Source organism: Chrysochloris asiatica, unplaced genomic scaffold (assembly GCF_000296735.1).
Source record: "Chrysochloris asiatica unplaced genomic scaffold, ChrAsi1.0 scaffold00061, whole genome shotgun sequence".
Classification (NCBI taxonomy): Eukaryota; Metazoa; Chordata; class Mammalia; order Afrosoricida; family Chrysochloridae; genus Chrysochloris; species Chrysochloris asiatica.
Genome location: NW_006408579.1, coordinates 8,006,196 through 8,025,330, shown reverse-complemented (window position 1 = coordinate 8,025,330; position 19,135 = coordinate 8,006,196). Strand labels below are relative to the sequence as shown.

The following is a 19,135-nucleotide window of genomic DNA, read 5'->3' as shown; positions in this document are numbered from 1 at the left end:
GTGGTGTAAATTATTATATATGCCTGAGTGTTTTAAAAAAAAGAGCTAAAATGAACAGAGAGAAATACTGTTAACTGGTGGTACATGGAAGGGATTATAATCATTATAATGAAACAAAGTATATGATTTGTTGAATGTAAAACTGATGTTCTACCCTGTAAACTTTCATTCAATTCACAATAAAAAGTTTTTAAAAATAAAAATTAAATAAATAAAGCACCAATGAACAAGAGTTGCTGCCAACTTATGGCAATCCTATAGGACAAAATAGAACTGACCCATAGGGTTTCCAAAGCTGTAAATCTTTATAGAAGTGGACTGCCCTATTTTTCTCTCTTGGTGAATTCAAACCACTAATTTTTTGGTTAGCAGCATAATGCTTAACCCACTGATTCATAAGGCTTATTGGAGAAAGCACATGATATGAAAACTTAGAAGTGATGTAATCAAAACATAGGAGTGGTCAATGTCTATGATAAATGGATAAAAGATTGAAGTTGTCAAGGATTTCATTTAACTTGGATCCACAATCAATGCCCATGGAAGCAGCAAACAAGTAAAACGACATATTGCATTATGCAAATCTGGCACAGAGGCCTCTTCGAACTGCTAAAAAGCAAAGAGGTAATTCTGAGGACAAAGGTTTACCAGCCCAATGCCTGGTATTTTCAATTTATTCATATCAATGCAAAAGCTGGACATTGAATAAGGAAGACCAAAGACGAATGTTGCCTTTTAATTATGGTATTGGTGAAGAATATTGACTATACCACACAAGAAAGAACAAATCTGTCTTAGAAGAGTAAAGCCAGAATAATCCCTTAGAAGAAAGGATAAGGAGACTTCATCTCAAGTACTTTGGACATTTTATCAAAAGGGACCAGACCCTGGAAAAGGACATCATGCTTGGTAAAGTAGTGGACCAGTGAAAAAGAGGTAGATTCTCAACAGGATGGATTGACACAATGACTGGAACAATGAGCTTAAACACAGCAACAATTGTGAAGACTCTGAAAAAGTTGTTTCCTCCCATTGTGAGTCAGAACTGACTCAATGGCACCTAATAACAAGTTTGTTGTTGTTGTTAAGTGCCATCGAGTCGGTTCCGACCCATAGCGACTCGTACAGGGTTTCCGAGGGTGTAAATCTTTACGAGAGTAGAAAGCCTCATCTTTCTCCCGCGGAGCAGCTGGTAGTTTCGAACCACTGACCTTAAGGTTCGCAGCCCGATTCGTAACCATAACAAGTTTACCAGTAGAAAAATCTATTACAATGACCAGTGCTTCCCTATTGTTATTCCAATGAGAATAATTCTTAAGATACTGTGGGAGTCCACAGAGAGAAGGCTTTCAAATAGCTAACAAGTACAATGCGTTTTGTCAAGGACCATGGGTAGAAGAGGCTCAAGACCTAAGATACCTAAGGACTTAGAGTTGGAAGAAAACCAAGAGGAAGCAAGAATTTGAAGATAACATCATTGTTTACTCTTTGGGCAGTAAATGAAATAATAATTTGAGTCATAGAAGCTGATAGATAGGCTTGAGGCTGACATACAAAATGCAGTTTTCATGATGCTTGTATTCAGATGGTCAAGTAGAGATGTTATGTACAGTGGGATGCAGAACTGCCAGGTGTGGTTAAGGCAAAATTATATTAATGAGTGTGCAGGTATAATAATGAATGATGCAAAAAATGAGATCACTATTTCACCTGATCAACCTTATCTACCTCTGTGATGCTGGCTGTATGTAAGAGCAACTCTTTGAGGTCAAATTTGTGTTGCTATCACTATAAATGATGGTGGTGGTGGTTGTGTGCCGTGGAGTCAGTTCCAACTCACAGTGACCCTGCATAGAGTTTCTGAGGCTGTAAATCTTTACGGAATCAGAAAACCTCATCTTTCTCCCATGGAGCAGCTGGTAGTTTCGAACTACTGACCTTAGGGTTCGCAGCCTGATTCGTAACCACTACACTACCAGAGCTCCTTACCACTCTTCACAGAAAGCTGAAAGGCATAAACAGATCTTTGATCTTAAGGAAATACTTCCTGTCTCGTAAAATTTGCCCTGTTTGCAAATCCTTGAGTGGGAAGAAAATACTAAGGGATCACATTATCAAAGTCACTGATTCTCTATAAACTCTCAAAATTATGATGCAAGCAAAATATTTTTAAAAATACACACAAGCACACATGTATAAATAGAAAGAACATCACAGAGTGACAGAGTATCTAGAGATCTGAGAAATCACTCCATTCTACAAGGTAAAGGGATATTTCAAATATTTCAAAGTAATATTTCTTAATAGTGGTCATCTGTTCTTTGCTTAAAAGCTAAATGATCAAATTTCATTTCATCACAAGGAAGCTAATTTCATTCTGCAGGATAGTAATTGACATTTACACAGTAAATACCTCCCCCTCCCCCACATATATATGAGTCATGTATACATACGCACAAATATTAACTGTAGAGCCTACTTAAGTTATTCATGTAAACCTCACCAGGTGGTGGCGCTGTGCCATGGAGTCAATTCTGACATAGCAACCCTGAAGAGCATTTCAGAAGCTGTAAATCTTCATAGGAACAGAAAGCCGGAGAACGATTGGTAGACTTGAATTCTTGATCTTGCAGTCCAATGTGTAACCCACTACACTACCAGAGCTCCTTTGTCAGGTTGTTGTTGTTCAGTGCTAAATTGATTCCGACTCATAGTGACCCTGTATAGGGTGGATTCCAAGGAGCAGCTGGCGAGTTTGAACCACTGGCCTTGTGACTCAAACTGACTTTACGGTCCAGCGCTTTATCCTACAGTGCCATGCCAGGTGGTAGAGTAGATATTATCAGTTTTACAGATAAAGAATATGTAATCCAGCAAGGATAATTGATTTTCCAAGTTTGCAAAGCTGGTAATTGGTAGACCTAATATAGTTAGATCTTTTGGCTTAGGAGCTTTTTATTATTATTATTACATAATACCATAAAGCTATTTGAATTTCTTTTTTTTTAATGTACACCTGATTTATTATTTATTGAAATTTGGTTCTATTTAAATTAAAAACTTACATCACATCTTTTATTTATTTTTTGGAATAACATTTGGTAAAAATATACTGGAAAATAAACTCTTTAAATTGAATAGAAGCCCTGGAGGAACAGTTAATAAAGTGCTTGGTTGTTAACCAGAAGGTTGGCGGTTTGAACCCCACTAGCAGCTCCACAGGACAAAGATGAGGAAGTACACTTCCATGAAGATTTAGAGCCTCTGAAACCTTAGTGAATAGTTCTCCTGTGTCCTAGAGGCTCACTATGAGTCAGAATCAACTTAATGACAATGGTGTTTTGTTTTGGTTGTTATCCGCATTTAAACTTTTGTTGTTGATTTCATATTACTTTCCCCTATTATTCAAAAGGAGTCCAGGTGTGCCTGCAGATTAATGCACTGGACTGCAAAGTCAGTTTGAATTACAAGGTTCAAGCTAACCAGTCGTTCCTTGGAAACCCTATCGCAGGGTCCCTATGAATCAGAACCATCTCAACAGCACTTAACAACAACAATTATTCATAAATGTAAGAATGTAGTATGCAACCCATATTGTGAAAATAATCCTGTTTTCTATATATTTTCAAATCTCAACAGTGTTTCTATAGTTTTGTTATCCACTGACTTTAGTGCCCTGGGTGTATGTCACATGGGCCTTATATCTGAATTTGTTTATATTACTTGACTCTATCCTTCACATATTTTGGGGTTTTCAAATTAAAAAGGATATAAAAGCATAATTAAGATGATTTTCTTTGATAAAAAAATTGAAATTTAATTAAAATTTCTATTCTATTTCAGTGGACAGTCTCTATCTCCAGTAAACATTCAGTGACAGATCACTGGATTTAGAACCAAAGAAAAGATAAATCTAGACTGGAATTTAGATCATAAATAGAAATGATTGGATTTACTTTTTTTTTTTAATGCAATTACTTCTCACTTGATAAAAAAGCATTCATTTTTGTACTAGAGTAATGAATCACATGAAAAATGCTTCATAAGTTTTTTTGTTTTTTTAAATTTTACTCTTTAGGAACTATATGATGACAAGCTATCAGAGAAACAACAATTAGTCATGACATCTCAAAAATAATTTTATTACCTTTCATAATAATTAGTTAAAAATAACATAATAATCCAAATAAATGATTAAAGCCATTGGGTGGTGTTAATTATATATTGTATCAGTTTTCATTTCTGATAATCTGGAAATTTTAGTTTTATGCACTAAACTTCCCCATCATTTGGTACATAAAATTAATTAGGCTCCTTATTAAATAGTGAGTATGACTCAAGTTCAAAATAGTTCTATTCATATATTGTGTATATAAATTTTATGTATGTATAAAAGCATTTTTGTTTTTTGTTTTATATGCTATTGTAAATATGTTAAGAGAATTTAAAAATAACATACAATTTTAGTTTTAAAAAAATACAATATGAATTAAGTAGATATGTGACACAAATTATTCATATTTTATAATAAATTCTGTATAAATGCATACTTTTTTTTTAAGAACTAGGTTTTGAGTTCTGTTTCATTTTCTTGCAGGGTTGAGGCATTATGTAAAAATATTTTAAAAATATTTTTTCTATGCTATGACACTGGAGTCCTGGTATGATGCTGTAGGGTAAGCACACTGGACTGTTAACTGAAAGGTCGGTAGTTCAAACCCATCAGTCACTCCTTTGAAACCATTTACAGGCTTTCTATGAGTCAGAACTGACTTGATGACACTTAACAACAATGACAATTATATGACGTTATGTTTTTGGAGACGAATATTAAAAGTACCACAGGCTACTAGAGTAGTGAACAAATATGTCTTGGAAAAAGTGCAGCCAGAATGCTCCTTAAAAGCCAAGATGATGAGACTATCTCTTATACTTCAGATATGTTACCAGGAGGATATTCTTCTCCAGGGACTGACTCCTCCTGGTAACATGTCTGAAGTATGAGAGACAAAGTTTCATCATCTTGGCTTTTAAGGAGAATTCTGTGTGGATCATGACAAGCTATGGATAACATTGCAAAGTATCAGTATTCCAGAACACTTAATTGTGTTCATGAGGAACCTGTAAAAAGACCAAGAGGCAGTTGTTCGAACAGAACAAGGGAACACCAAATGGTTTAAAATTAGGATAGGTGTGCACCAGAGTTATATTCTTTCACCATACATACTCAATCTTTATGTTGAGCAAATAATTCGAGAAGCTGGATTATATGAAGAAAAACATGGCATTAGATTGGAGGAAGACTCAATAACAGCATGTGATACAACCTTGCTTGCTGAAAGTGAAGAGGACTTAAAATACTTACTGATATAGATCAAAGAACACAGCCCTCGGTATGGGTTGCATCTCAATGTAAAGAAAACAAAAATCCTCACCACTGGACTAATAAACAACATCAAGATAAATGGAGAAAAGACTGACTTTGCCAAAGACTTCATTTTGCTCAGATCAACCTTGAACACTCACGTAAGCAGCAGTCAAGAAATCAAACGACATATTGCATTAGGCAAATCTGCTGCACAAGGCCTTTTTAAAGTGTTGAAGAGCAAAGACGTCAGTTTGAGAACTAAAGTGTGCCTAATCCAACCCATGGTATTTTCAATAATCTCATATGTATAAGAAAGTTGGACAGTGAATTAGTAAGATTGTAGAAGAATTGACACATTTGAGTTTAGGAGTTGGAGGAGAATATTGAAAGTGCCATGGACAGCCAAAAGAACAAACAAATCTGTGTTTAAGAAGTACAGCCAGTGTGCTCTTTGGAAGCCAGGATGGCCAAACTTCATCTCTCATATTTCAGACGTATTATCAAGAGGGACCAGTTTTGGAGAAGGATATCATGTTTGGTTAAGTGGAAGATCTGAGAAAAAGAGAAGACCCCCAACGAGATGGATTGGCACAGTAGTAATGACTGTGAGTTTGGCCCAGGGTCTGGCAGTATTGCCTTCTATTGTGCATGAGGTCACTATGAGTAGGTTCCAACTCAATGGCACCTAACAACAACCACAACATACTAAAAAGCAGTATAGCACCATGTACTTATTTAAGATTCAGGTATGATTATACTTATTTTAGTTTTGATCCTTGTAAGTTAATTGACTGATTAATAATATAAATTGACTTTTCTGTTTAGGGGTCTTTTTTTCCTCTTCTATTTCAACTAATGCTTAAATCCCTTGATGCACACTGAAAAGGCCAATCTAATCGTGAAAGATCCTGTAGAATATGGGCAGTTCATCAATGTGGTGAGGACCAGTTCATCAAAGTCAAGTCACAAAAGATAAACAAAAACAGAAGTCACAAAAAGAGGCATGGGAATCCATTCATCTGCTAAGTTAATGAATGATTCAGCATTTTTAAATGTTGTTTTTGAGATATGCTCATACAATTATATCATGAGCAAGCCTAAGATTATAGCAGTTTTGGGCTATCTCAAGACATAGAATAGCCACAAATTGGATGCCATATGTTGTGCAGACCTCTTGAAATCAGCAGCCCTGATACTGATATTCTACAGTGGAGCATGATTTAAGAAATTATTAAAAAAAAAAAGAATCTGAAATTCATTTCCCCAATAAATATTTGCACACCTAGATATTTGCTATGTACAATTTAGTGTTAGACATAACAACATTCGTTTTTGTCCTTTGTTCTTAACAAGGTAAGTGGTAAGTAGCATGGCTAAAGCCCATGTGGCACTGTGGACCAGCACTGGACTGAGAACCACAAGGTTGGCAGTTCAAACCCACCAGCTGCAACAACATTAGAAAGGATGTTATTAAATTTGGGTGACAGCAAAAGAGATATTAACAATGAAATGCATCGTGAGAATATAACAACGTTGTAAAAACATTATTGTATGAAAAACTGGGTTTCATTTTTCCTTATAGTTATAGGCTTTTCCTCTTACATACATAAATAATGACCTTGTTCATTATGGAAAGACACACAAAAGAGAATCTGGGATTATTACTCTGTCCTGGTATGCTGCTATAGGATAAGCATTAGACTGCTAACCTCAAGGTAAGTGGTTTTAACCTACCATTGGCTCCTCAGAAACCCTATATGGAGTCACTATAACTCAGAACTGACTCTACAGATTTAACAACAACAACTGTATACTCAAGTTTGAATTCATGCAGGTATGAGTAATGAGATCTGCAATGTAAAGCCCAAGTAAACATCATTGTTCAGTATGAATAATTACTTTGAGTCAAATGAATCTGAATGAGTTATCTCATTTCACAAGAAAGTAGAAATGATGGAGTTGAAAATGTTTGCCTATAATCCTGCTATTTTAAGTAACTCCCAAATAACTAACTTACTTCCAGGAACTTCACAGCTACCTCTAGAGGGAGAAAGACTCCACAGTCCCTGGAAGGCATATTTCTTCTTTTCCTAGGGTTACCCAGAATGCTTTGAACCACAACTAATTCTGCTAGAAGATGTTATTCCAACAAAGAAAGGTGCATGTTTTGTCTAGGTCCTTACGTCTTTAACATTGAAACTTTGGGATTCACTGAGACACCTCCTTTTGTTTTTCTCATTTTCTAGAAAGCTGTGCTTGAAAAGAGTAGAAGCAATATGAAATGCTGAAAGTACTTCAGTCTAAACTCATTTAACTGCACCGTCAATGATTGGAGAAGAATCTCTAATTTGATTTCTATAACTTCTTCAACCACACATCCACAAATATTTAAGTGGTGGTTGATTCTACTACCAGAATATCTTACTTCATTCTTGCATCATCCCTGTCATTTTCTAATTTGCTTCCTCTTTTGTAACTCAATTTCTGATGTCTTTACTTATAGTTCAATTCTCTGTCGCCTCAATTCAGTGAACAAATAGTCAGTTGAGAATCTATACATACTGAGATAATTTCTAAGGTAAACATGAAAGTAGATGTCTACTTTTGCAGCACTGATGGTATATTTGAGCCAAGACACAAATCAACAGCATATTTCAAAAAATCTAGTAAATGTTAGGCTTAAGGTATTACAGAGGTCATCAATAATCATATACAAGGTACTACACCCACCTGTGGATTATCAGAGATCTCCTAAGTGAGATGCCACCAGAATTGAGCCTTCAAGGAAGAGTAAGAAGTACAATGAGGTTGGGGGAAAAGAAGGTTCCATGAAACAGAGCCAGAATCAGTGTTTTGTATGGGCACCCACATTGGAATGTGCTCCTAAGCAGACACTGTTTCTAAATTAGTAGAATCAAGAGGTTAGCAGGTCATGAAGAATAAGCCGAACGAAGAAGCTTGGATTTCCAGAGCACTGCAGATACTTGCAGAATTGTTGGATAATGAGAGACCTTTGAAGGAACTGATGGGATTTCTAAACTGATACTTAAAACCATAGAACTGGGATACTTGGGAGAGCTCAGGTCTACAGTTCTACCAACTACATGTAGTCTGCTAGGTCTGCGTAGATTAACAATGTAATCCAGTAAAAAGTACCTAAATCAGAGAGCAGCAAGTATTGCCCATTTTTACTCAGTTTTACACTTTGTCTTTTTCCACCAGAAAACAAGACTCAAGTTTTAAGATACTGAACTTTTGAAGGTAAGTGCTATGGAATTCACTTTCAAGACACTATTGGGTTACTATTGTTGTTGTTGTTGTTAAGTGCCGTCGTATAAATTCCAACCCATAGCGACCCTATATAGGGTTTCCAAGGAGTAGCTGGTGAGCTTGAACCACCGACCTTGCAGTTCAAACAGCTTTGCAGTCTGGCGCATTAACCCACAGCGCCACACCAGGACTCCATTGGGTTACTATAGCTTCAGTTATAGGAACACTTTGACTTCTTGACCAAGCTATCTAGCTTAGTAATGAACCTGTGCTTTAAATCCAATATTAATGAGGTCTTTTCAAATCAGCCTCAGCACAAAATCTCTGTTCCATCTTCTGAGCCCCAGTCTTTTGGATGAACCTCTGCTACCAGCTGACAAGGTTCCCTGTGACCCCATCTGCTTCCCTCTGGGGCTTACTTGAGTGTTGATTTCTCCCTATTGTGCTCTGCCTTTCTCTCAGGATACCATGTTGGACCGCAATGACTTCAGCTCTCATCTCCTAAAATCTCTTATGATATCATGTTCTCTATAGATTGCAAAGCCGTTTGAACTGCAAGGTCAGCAGTTCAAACTCACCAGCTACTCCTCGGAAACCCTGTACAGGGTCACTATAGGTTGGAACTGACTCGACGGTACTTAACAACAATAACATACCACACCAAACACATTCTAACTAAGTATCTGGAGTGGGACTTCCACCATCTGGTCTAGTTCTAGGTTCAATTCTTTCCAATATCCTAACATCTTCCCTACTTTCAAACCAAAAATAAAATTTGTACAAAATTACAAAAAAGAAAAGTTTCACCTTCCTTGAAAGCTGTAACCAACAAAAATGTACAGCACTCCTTGATGCTGGCCAAAGGACAACCTGTCAACAAAAAGCAGCCTTGGACCTCAATCTTACAGCAGCCAACTTATCATCGTCTTTAAGGAGAACAGGGAAGGTCCTTATGTGGCATCACCAGTTTTAGTTAGATGGCAAAACTAAAGCTTAGGAGGGATCAAAGTCACCCAGCAGTACCATGGAAGAAAAGGCCCAACAATTTACTTTCCTTAAGATTACAGACAAAAACTTCCTATGACAAGTTCTACTATGTAACACATGGGGTCATATCATGAATTGAAATAAATCTGACAGCAATTAATAACAACAAGAGGAGCTCTGGTAGTGTAGTGGTTCCAAGTCAGGCTGCCAAACTCAAGGTCAGCAATTCGAAACTACCAGCGGTTCCTTGGGAGAAAGATGAGGCTTTCTGCTCCCGTCAAGATTTACAGTCTTTAACTGTAACCCAATGCAGGGGCGCTACGAGTCAGAACTGACTCCATGGCACCACCAATAACAACAAGAGGGACAGGTAATGGGAGACTCAACCAGGCAGAATGTCATAAGTAATTAATATTTTAAAATAATTTTAAAATTTAAAAATAATGGTTTTTTGTTCCATGAGATTATCCTCTTGCAAAACAGAAGAATGCCTATGAGAGTATGATCAGCCAGAGTCTGTAAGTTAAGGAAAGAAAGTCCACATACAGTGGATATATGAACAATGGGATAGTAAAAGACGGAGTGCTTCCTATAAAAAAAAATTAAAAGTCCTCCTTAACTAACCCTAGCTAGATGATTCTCCATAGGTCAGTTTAGTTCAGCTTTCATTTGGCTAGAGAGAGAAAGAGGGAGACGGAAAAAAGGAAGGAAGAGGGAAATGAAAGATTTAAAAAAACATTTTTCTGGATATGTCCTGGTGTGGCACTGTTGGATAAGAACTAGACTACTAACCATGAGGTCGGCAGTTCAAGCCCACCAGTCTCTCTTCAGAAACCCTATATAGGATTGCTATGACTCGAAACCCAACAGTATTTAACAACAACAGCAGTGAGTATATCATGAGATAAAATAAAAACTAACAAGATAATGTCAGTTAGCAGTAGTTTGGAAAAAGAATTCTTAAATAATAATTAGGAGAAATGAGTTCTACTTCTCAGATGATCACTCAGATTATTTGATAGCCAAATTACTTTATCTATTATTCTCAGATGCACCACTTGAAAAAAAAAGAGATTGACTACCTAAATCTAAAGCAGCACTGGTAGCGTAGTGGTTACGAGTCGGGCTGTTAATCTCATGGTCAGCAGTTCGAAACTACCAGAGGTTCTGTGGGAGAAAGATGAGACTTTCTGCTCCATAAAGATTTATAGCCTCGGAAACCCTATGCAGGGTCACTATGAGTCAGAACCGACTCCACGGCACATAACAACAACAACCTAAATCTAACGTCTTCCCTACTATAAATGTCAACAATTTATCCAACTATAATTGACAAAACATGAAGCAAATGGTTTTCTTTTGTGAAGGTTAATCCATTTATTAATTTGAGGTTAAGTTTTGATTACAGGTGACTACAAAATAGAATTCATTTGCTCTGGTGTACTGAAAAGAAACTAACTACATTTTGAGATACTTGTAACTGTGGAGATGGTTGTGTGCTGTGAAATCAGTTCCAACTCATAATGACCCTGTTTCCAAGACTGTAAATCTTTCTCCCACGCAGCAGATGGTAGATTCGAGCTACTGACCTTGAGGTTAGCAGCCCAACTTGTAAAACACAATGCTACCAGAATTCCTTATATTCTTGATAGAAAGGCTTTTTCCTATGGCACAAACACTTGTCTGTAAGTTTCAATTTGGGACTAATCACTACGAGAAACTGAGATAAATTCTATAAAAAGATACTCATTTTCTAAATCATATTTTTGTATATGGTGATATATGTAAAAATAATTAAACCAATTTAATTAATTTAATACTGATGACATAATCCTTGCCTAAATATTTTGGCTTCTCTTTAATAAAAGTAATGCTAAAAAAAAATTAAGCATGTTGTGGCTTGCCTAATCTGAATGATATATAAGTTTTCATATCATTTAAATTGTTGTTGTTGTTGCCAAGTTCGGTCCAATCAATATATACCCTATAAGTTGAATCCATATTAAACTAGAGTCACCCCATTTTCTATGACATCATCATCATCATGAACCATGATGTAAACCATGACGTAAAGAGATAGATCTATGAGGATCTCTTTCATCTCTCCCAACTAAATTTATACATCTTTTAATGTTGACATATTTCCAAATCCAAACATGGCTCTAATTTCTTTTACTACATACTTATTAAAGTGTTGCCTAAAAATAAAAGTTCTGCAAAAGAGGTTTCTTACCCACTAAAGCAGTAGTTCTCAACTCAGTGTACATATCAGAGTCATGTTGACAAATACCTATCTCAAATTCTTCCTCATACTAATCACAACAGGTACTGAGGTTTGGGAATATGCGGCTTCAATATATTTTTAAAACTCCCTCAGATGATTCTAGCATGCAATCAGAATTGTGTGTTTTCTAAAGCAATGATTCTTCAACCTTAAGATTTTTATGAATCACCTAAGAGAATCTTGCATCAAGTCTTCTACAGTCTTCTTTATTCACTATCAAACTTTCACATGCATATGAGGTTATTGAAAATACCATGGCTTGTGTCAGGCACACCTTAGTCCTCAAATTGACATCTTTTATCTTTAGAACTTTAAAGAGGTCTTGTGCAGCAGATTTGCCCAATGCAGTATGTCATTTGATTTATTGATTGTGGCTTCCATGAGTATTGATGGTTGAATAAGGAAGACCTCATTGATGGTTAAATAGTGAATAAGGAAGACTGTAGAATTGATGCATTTGAGTTATGTTGTTGGAAGAGAATGCTGAAAGTGCCATGGACTGCCAAAAAAACAAATAAATCTATGTTGGAAGAAGTACAGCCAGAGTGCTCCTTGGAAGCCAAGATGGCCAGACTTCCTCTCTTATACTTTGGACATACTGTCAGGAGGGACCAGTCACTGGAGAAGGATATCATGTTTGGTAAAGTGGAGGGTCAGTGAAAAAGAGGAAGACCCCACAGTGAGATGGATTGGCAGAGCACAGCATCAATGGGCTCAAACACAGCAACAGTTGTGAGGTTGGCCCAGGATCAGGCAATGTTGCGTTCTGTTGTGCATAGGGTCACTATGAATCAGAACCAACTCAATGGCACCTAACAACAAGAGATAATCTTATAATCATATTCTGATTTAGTAAGTCTGGTATAGAGCGTAAGATCCTGCATTTTTTTTAAAAAAATAGCTACTGAATTGTTAATACTGAAAATTTCCATTGCTGACCATAACTTTAGAAGCAAGGCTCAATGGCTCTCAAAGTGTGGCCCTAACCTGCAGCATTAGCATCAGGTGGGAACTTGTTAGAAATGTACATTCTCAGATCCTATCCAAGGTCCATGACTCAGAAACTATGGAGGTGAAATCAAGCAATTTGTGTTTTGTCAAGCCTCCCCTCCCCCAGGTAATTCTGATAAACACTAAAATTGGAGAAACAATGGTCTTAATTTTTTTTTTTTTCTTAAAATCTAAACAAGTGGTTGTATGTGATTGGGAAACCACCTGTGTAGCATTTTACAATTTGAAAAACTTCATCAATTTTCTCTGTTAGCTTCATAAACAACCTAGTGTAATGTCCCAAATAGTTTCATCATTTTATAAATGCATATAAGGGAAGACCAAAAGAAGTGTCTAAGTCTCCTAAAACATATAAAATAAAAGCAAGAGATTCAGAGAAGAGCAGGGCAAATAGTCCATAAATAATGGCCTGACTGATGAGATGGATCTTTATAGCTCAGGTAATGACAAGGAGATGTTGTTTACTGGTCTAGAGGTGAAGATTACTTTTTTCTTCTTTTCATTAAGGTGCAATCCATACTGAAGGCAGTGGTCTTTGATCTTCATCAGTAAATATTTTAAGTCCGCTTCACTTTCAGCAAGAAAGGTTGTTTCATCAGTGTATCTCAGGTTGCTAATGAGTCTTCCTCCAATACTGATGCCACATTTCCATTCATATAATCCAGCTTCTTGGATTATGTGAGAAAAGACTGAAGTTGTGAACACTTCATCATGCTCAGATCAACCACTTTGTGTAATTATGATCTTTGGTGTAAATGGAAGCAGCAGTCAAGAAACCAAACAACGTATTGCATTAGGCAAATCTGCTGAATAAGACCTCTTAAAAGGGTTCAAGAGCAAATATATCAGCTTGAGGATTAAGGTGCGCCTGATTCAACCTATAGCATTTTCAATAACCTCGTATGTATATGAAAGTTGGACAATGAATAAGGAAGACTGCAGAAGAACTGATGCATTTGAGTTGCAGTGTTGGAGGAGAATATTAAAAGTACCATGGACTGCCAAAAGAACAAATAGATCTGTGTTGAAAGACGTACAGGGGAGTGCTCCTTGGAACCAGGATGGCCAACTTCATCTCTCATACTTTAGACATATTATCAGGAGGGGCCAGTCCCTGGAGAAGGACGTCATGTTTGGTAAAGTGGAGGGTCAGAGTAAAAGAGGAAGACCATTCCCCCAACTAGATGGATTGGCCCAGTGACAGCAGCAATGGATTCAGGCACAGCAATGTTGTGTGGTTGTCACAAGAATGTGCAGTGTTTTGTTCTGTTATGCGTAGGGTCACTATGAGTCGGTACTGACTTGATGGAACCTAACAACAACAACAGCAGCAACATGTAATATTCTGAGCTATGTCTAAAAATATGTGTATGTGGAACTTTGACAAAGTTACTTAATGAAAAGATACACTGTCATTATAATATTACGTATTCTACAAAACTAGCTTGGCTCTTTGGGATTGAGTATGGCTCTATTTCTAACCTTACACTGCTCGTATTGAAAATATGGTCTGTGGAACTGTTAAAATAACATCATAAAGGTTGAGTTGGAACACTACCTACACTTCCATTTTCCCCTTGATTTATCAAGTGAACTACATGGTGTAAACCCAACAAGGTAACCATGAGATGAATCTCTACCAGTCATGTATGTGTCCAATAGCAGATGAACTCCTTTGCTCGTGGGTGGTAGTGGGAAGAAGGTGGGTTCTGTACTGAAAAAAAAAAAAACCTAAGGCTTTACCATAAGCAAAGTCCTAAGGACCCATGTATCTCACAATAATGTGCATATAAATGGCCTAGGGAACTTGTTAAAATGCACCTACTTTTTCTGTAGGTATATTGGACAGAGCCTCAGGTGTCGTTACTGCAGCTGCTGATCTGTGGGTACTTAGCTTCTTTGTCCTTTGGATGAAATTTGCTGTTGGTTTCCCTTAGCTCTTTATGAAATTCCTAATGAGGATCTAGAATTTTCTCTGAGGAACGATCAAAAAAGGTATGTATAAATCAGAGTTTCTCTTTTTTTTTCTCCAGTCTGTCACCATGATTTTATGGTTTGTTTTTGTTCTTTAGAAGACTAATGGTGGTGGTGGTGTGACATGGAGTCTGTTTTGACTCATAGTGACCCTGCACAGGGCTTCTGAGGCCATAAATCTTTACGGGAGCAGAAAGCTCCATCTTTCTCCAGTGGAACAGGTAGTCGTATCGAGGTGCTGACCATGAGGTTAGCAGCCCTACTTGTAACCACTAAGCTACCAAAGTTCCTTATACTCTTCTCCAAAGGTGAACATTTACACCAAAGATCATAATTACACAAAATGAAGCATCAGTTCCCAAACTTCTTAATTGGAAGTAAAGCAGTGAAAGCAAATGTTTTGGGGACACTCAGCCAAACTCCTGTCATTGGACCACCAGAATGAAAACTCTCCCTTGTCTCCCATTGCCATTTCCGATTATTCAAGGCTATAGACTCACTGGGAGAGGATTTTTCTCCCTTTCCATTTTTACTTTCTCACTGCCAAGCATCTACTGTGGCTTCCAATGAATCAAGTTCTCCTTCCTCTCCTCCCCTGGATGCTTATGCTCCCAGTAAAATGTCACAAATAAAGTGGAAGCAAGCCTTTCCCAGGCTAGACTTGTAAACAGAAAGCAACAGAACCATTCTTCACCAGGAAACTGACCCACAAAGCTTACTGGATTCATTTAAAGAGACTGAGAAGAAGGTCAGCTAAAAGAACAAAGGGGACTCTCTCCATAGTTACTTCTGATAGAACTTCACCAACCCAGAAATAAAGCCTGGTCCAAGGCAAAGGAAATAAAAAGAGGGCATGTTAGGTGAGGGCTGGCAAGCAATTTGCAGAGCACCAGACTCTCACAGGTGACTTCTTTGCATGCTCTGTTTATCTGTCTTCTCTTTACCAGGGAATAACTGGTTCTATATTTAGTCTCTTTTCTCACTAACTGCATTTCCACACTGTAAGGTATGTAATGTTTTAAAACCTCCATTTCTTTTGAGCCAGACACACCCATAAGAGTTTATGCAGATATTTTATGTAGTAAGAATGCCTCTGGTAGGAATAAACTTTTATGCATATACTAGATGAAAATATATAAGAAGGTTTTTTTTCTTCTGAACTAACATTTTGATGCTTATATAACTTTACGATAACTATAACTTATGTTAAAAGTAACACTGACTTACAAATAACTTTTGAAGTTCATGGACATTTAAAAAAATTGAGACTGTTCCAGGTTATTCCTTACTTTGCTACATTTGGTCTTGTAATGGTTGGTTAAGCATCATGGAGTTGGTTCCAACTCATAGCGAACCTGTACAGGCTTTCTCAGGCTATAAATCTTTATGGGAGCAGAAAGCCTCATCTTTCTCTCGCAAAACAGCTGGTAGTTTTGAACTGCTAACCTTATGGTTAGCAGCCCAATTTGTAACCTCTATGCTACCAGAGCCACAATCTTGTAATACTAAAAAATAAAAGTAAAAAACTTTTAGGGCTAGTGAAGATTTATGTAGAGCACTTCACTTGTCAATGGTTAATGATTTTAAGGGAACATGAATGTTAGCAGTTGAGATGACATCCTTGAGTGTTTGCAAAACATTTTCTGAGTTATGTCCAAATCCCTTTGCAAACAGATAAATTACTCCATAAATCTTATTACTCCATGTGGATAAATCACGCATAGGTTTTACAAGGCTAGAGAACTAAAAGGGAAATTCTGCTTTCAGTGGTAGGATCTTTGGGATTCATAATCACCCAATACTCCGTAAATGAAGGAAAGAGTACTTACATGTCAGGATGTCAGAATTTTCTTATTTTTTACAATTTGGAGCAACACACATACATGCACAAAACACACATATACCCACTTTCTTCCTTAACAAGGCTAGAGATCCCAAAAGCAAGACACTCTTTGACAGCCAACCAAATTTATTTCTGAGAAAAAGAAAGAAAACTTTGCTGCTGTCGGCAGCTCTGCTATAAAACTGCTCCCTGATGCCCCAGGGTTTATGCACTATCAGCTCCTTGCACACAGATTAGAGGTTTATTGTCTAACATATACTGTTCTTTATTGCCACAACAAGCAATATTAGCTAGATAGACAGACTGACACCAGACCATTTTATTTGGATGAAATGAGATTTTAAAGAATCCCCAATGACAGTGTTTTCTTTCTTCCTTCCTTTTTTTTCCTCCAGTAACTGACAGAAATTCAAGGAAAGCTAGGAAGAAAGGCCAGGGCATGTGTAATGTGGGAAGAAGGGGAAGAAAGTCAAGAAATACAGCAATAGCACCTTGGAGATTTTTAGAACTGGAACTATGACTCAGTTCTACTGAAGTCTCTCTACCTCACTGTCTCTTCTAGGGGTCAAACTTCCAAGGACTTGGGACTCTTCCTTTCCAAATTCCAGTCCCAAATTATATTTCAGTTTGGCAAAGCTACACATTTATAAGACTTTGAGGTTTACAATCAATTAAAAATATCTGTTTTATGCCAGGTTAATTGCTTCCCAACCTCAGTGCTTAACACTCCTATTCTTAAATCAGCAGTCTGGCAAGTTTTTTTTGGCTTTAATTTAATTTTTCTCTTTTTTTTTTCCCCCCTCTCTCCTCTTTCTTTTGTTGATTTCTATAAACAATACAGTAAAGGTTCTGTAACCAACCGAAGTTCTAAGAGATTGATTGCCCTCTATGTCAATTAGAAGATCTTCACTGACAGTTTTCTAGAACTTCTAGGGCAGAGCTAGAACCTTGATGTACACACACACACACACACACACACACACACTGTGCTCTAGGAAAGGACCATGGAGAATGCCCACAGCCTACCAGTCTCTGAGAGCCACAATCCAACAACTCATCTTTGCCATTAGGGAACCCAACAAAACTCCAAATTGCAAAGCATCAGCAATTACAAAGCAAGGATACAGCCCAAATGTCACTAATGCTTGCATAGCACCAAAACAAAATCCTATGGACCAAACAACATTTAACCAGCACAACTGGTCCTTGACAGGGACCAACATTCTCTTGAATGTTGTTGGCTGATACGTCCGCCAGTCATCAGAAGTCACACACACACACACACACACACACACACACACACGCCTGCATCATCGGAACTGCGGTTCAAGATTAGCAGACACACATACACACACACATGCGCGCAGCAGAAAAGTTGCCCAAAAGCCCTACCTGAGGATGGCCGTGTCCCCCTGCCTCACGGTGATGTTGTCCGTGCCTCGGTTAAAATCCACGCTGCGAACAGGCAGTCCTGTGGGAAGAAGGCAAAGCAATCTCAGTAGGACCAGCGGCAACTGTTTCCGATCAGGCTGAACTCTGCCGACCATGGTGGCCAAGCCGAGTTGCGGTCCGCAGCCGAGTGGACTCTGGAGGAGTATGTGTGTGCGTGCTGCTGGCCGTCGAGAGGGTTTTACGAACACGGGGCTTTCATCCACGGTAAAGGCAGAACGGGCTTTTCCAGTTTATGATCCTTTCCACTTCGCCTCTCTCTTTCCCCTGCTCAGTGTCTTTCTCTCTAACACTTCACAAAGCCCTCATCAAACCCAAGCAGGGAGAAAGAAAGTCAAAGGAACGCAATTATAAAACAGAGAGTACAAATATAAAACCCTCTAGGAAAGAAGAAAACAAAGCTGCAAACAGGAGGATATTCTTCTCTGATCTGTCTGTGGCTATCGGATGCTCCTTTGCCGGTAAGGGGATGCCCAGAGTCTGGGCTGAGGTCCTTCTTGCTGTAACCCACTTTTCCGGGCGGGCAGGCAGGGGAGCCGGCACCAAGCCTGCCAGTGAGTGTAAAGAAACAGTCACCCAGCAGCAGCCCTGACTCTCTCCCCCCTCCTCCCTTTCCTGTTTCTCTTCCCAGTCCCTCCCTCTCTCTGCTCATCACCTCCCTCTCCTCACTGTTTTTCAACAGCCCCTCCACGTCATTCCCTCCTCCCTTCCCTCCGAGTGGCCCCTTGCTTGCACAACTGCCCCCTTCAGCAGCAGCCAGCCTCAATGAAAGGCTGATGCGCGTTTAGGTTGTCAGGACAACAGATCCATCTGAGGCCTGGCTGATTTCCTTAAGAAGAGGGAATGGAGCTTAGGGGTACTGCTAAAGAGAGGGGAGAGAAGTAGAGTCAGCCTACTATAAAAGAACAGTAGAAAGAGTACAGGGAAGGAGACGGAAGAGTGAAGAAGG

At 38.1% G+C, this 19,135-nt stretch overlaps 1 protein-coding gene across 2 annotated transcripts in view; it reads right to left on the bottom strand.

The window, feature by feature from the left end:
* Positions 1 to 18,773, bottom strand: part of LSAMP (limbic system-associated membrane protein) — a 1,036,759-nt gene extending 1,017,986 nt beyond the window's left edge. Inside the window, exon 1 of one of the 2 annotated variants that reach the window (XM_006864161.1) lies at positions 18,130 to 18,773. In XM_006864161.1, the coding sequence (XP_006864223.1) occupies positions 18,130 to 18,284 (155 nt within the window). In that variant the 5' untranslated portion in view covers positions 18,285 to 18,773. The remainder of the gene's footprint in view (positions 1 to 18,129) is intronic. The other variant, XM_006864160.1, reaches the window with a different exon arrangement.
* Positions 18,774 to 19,135: the final 362 nt, after the last annotated feature.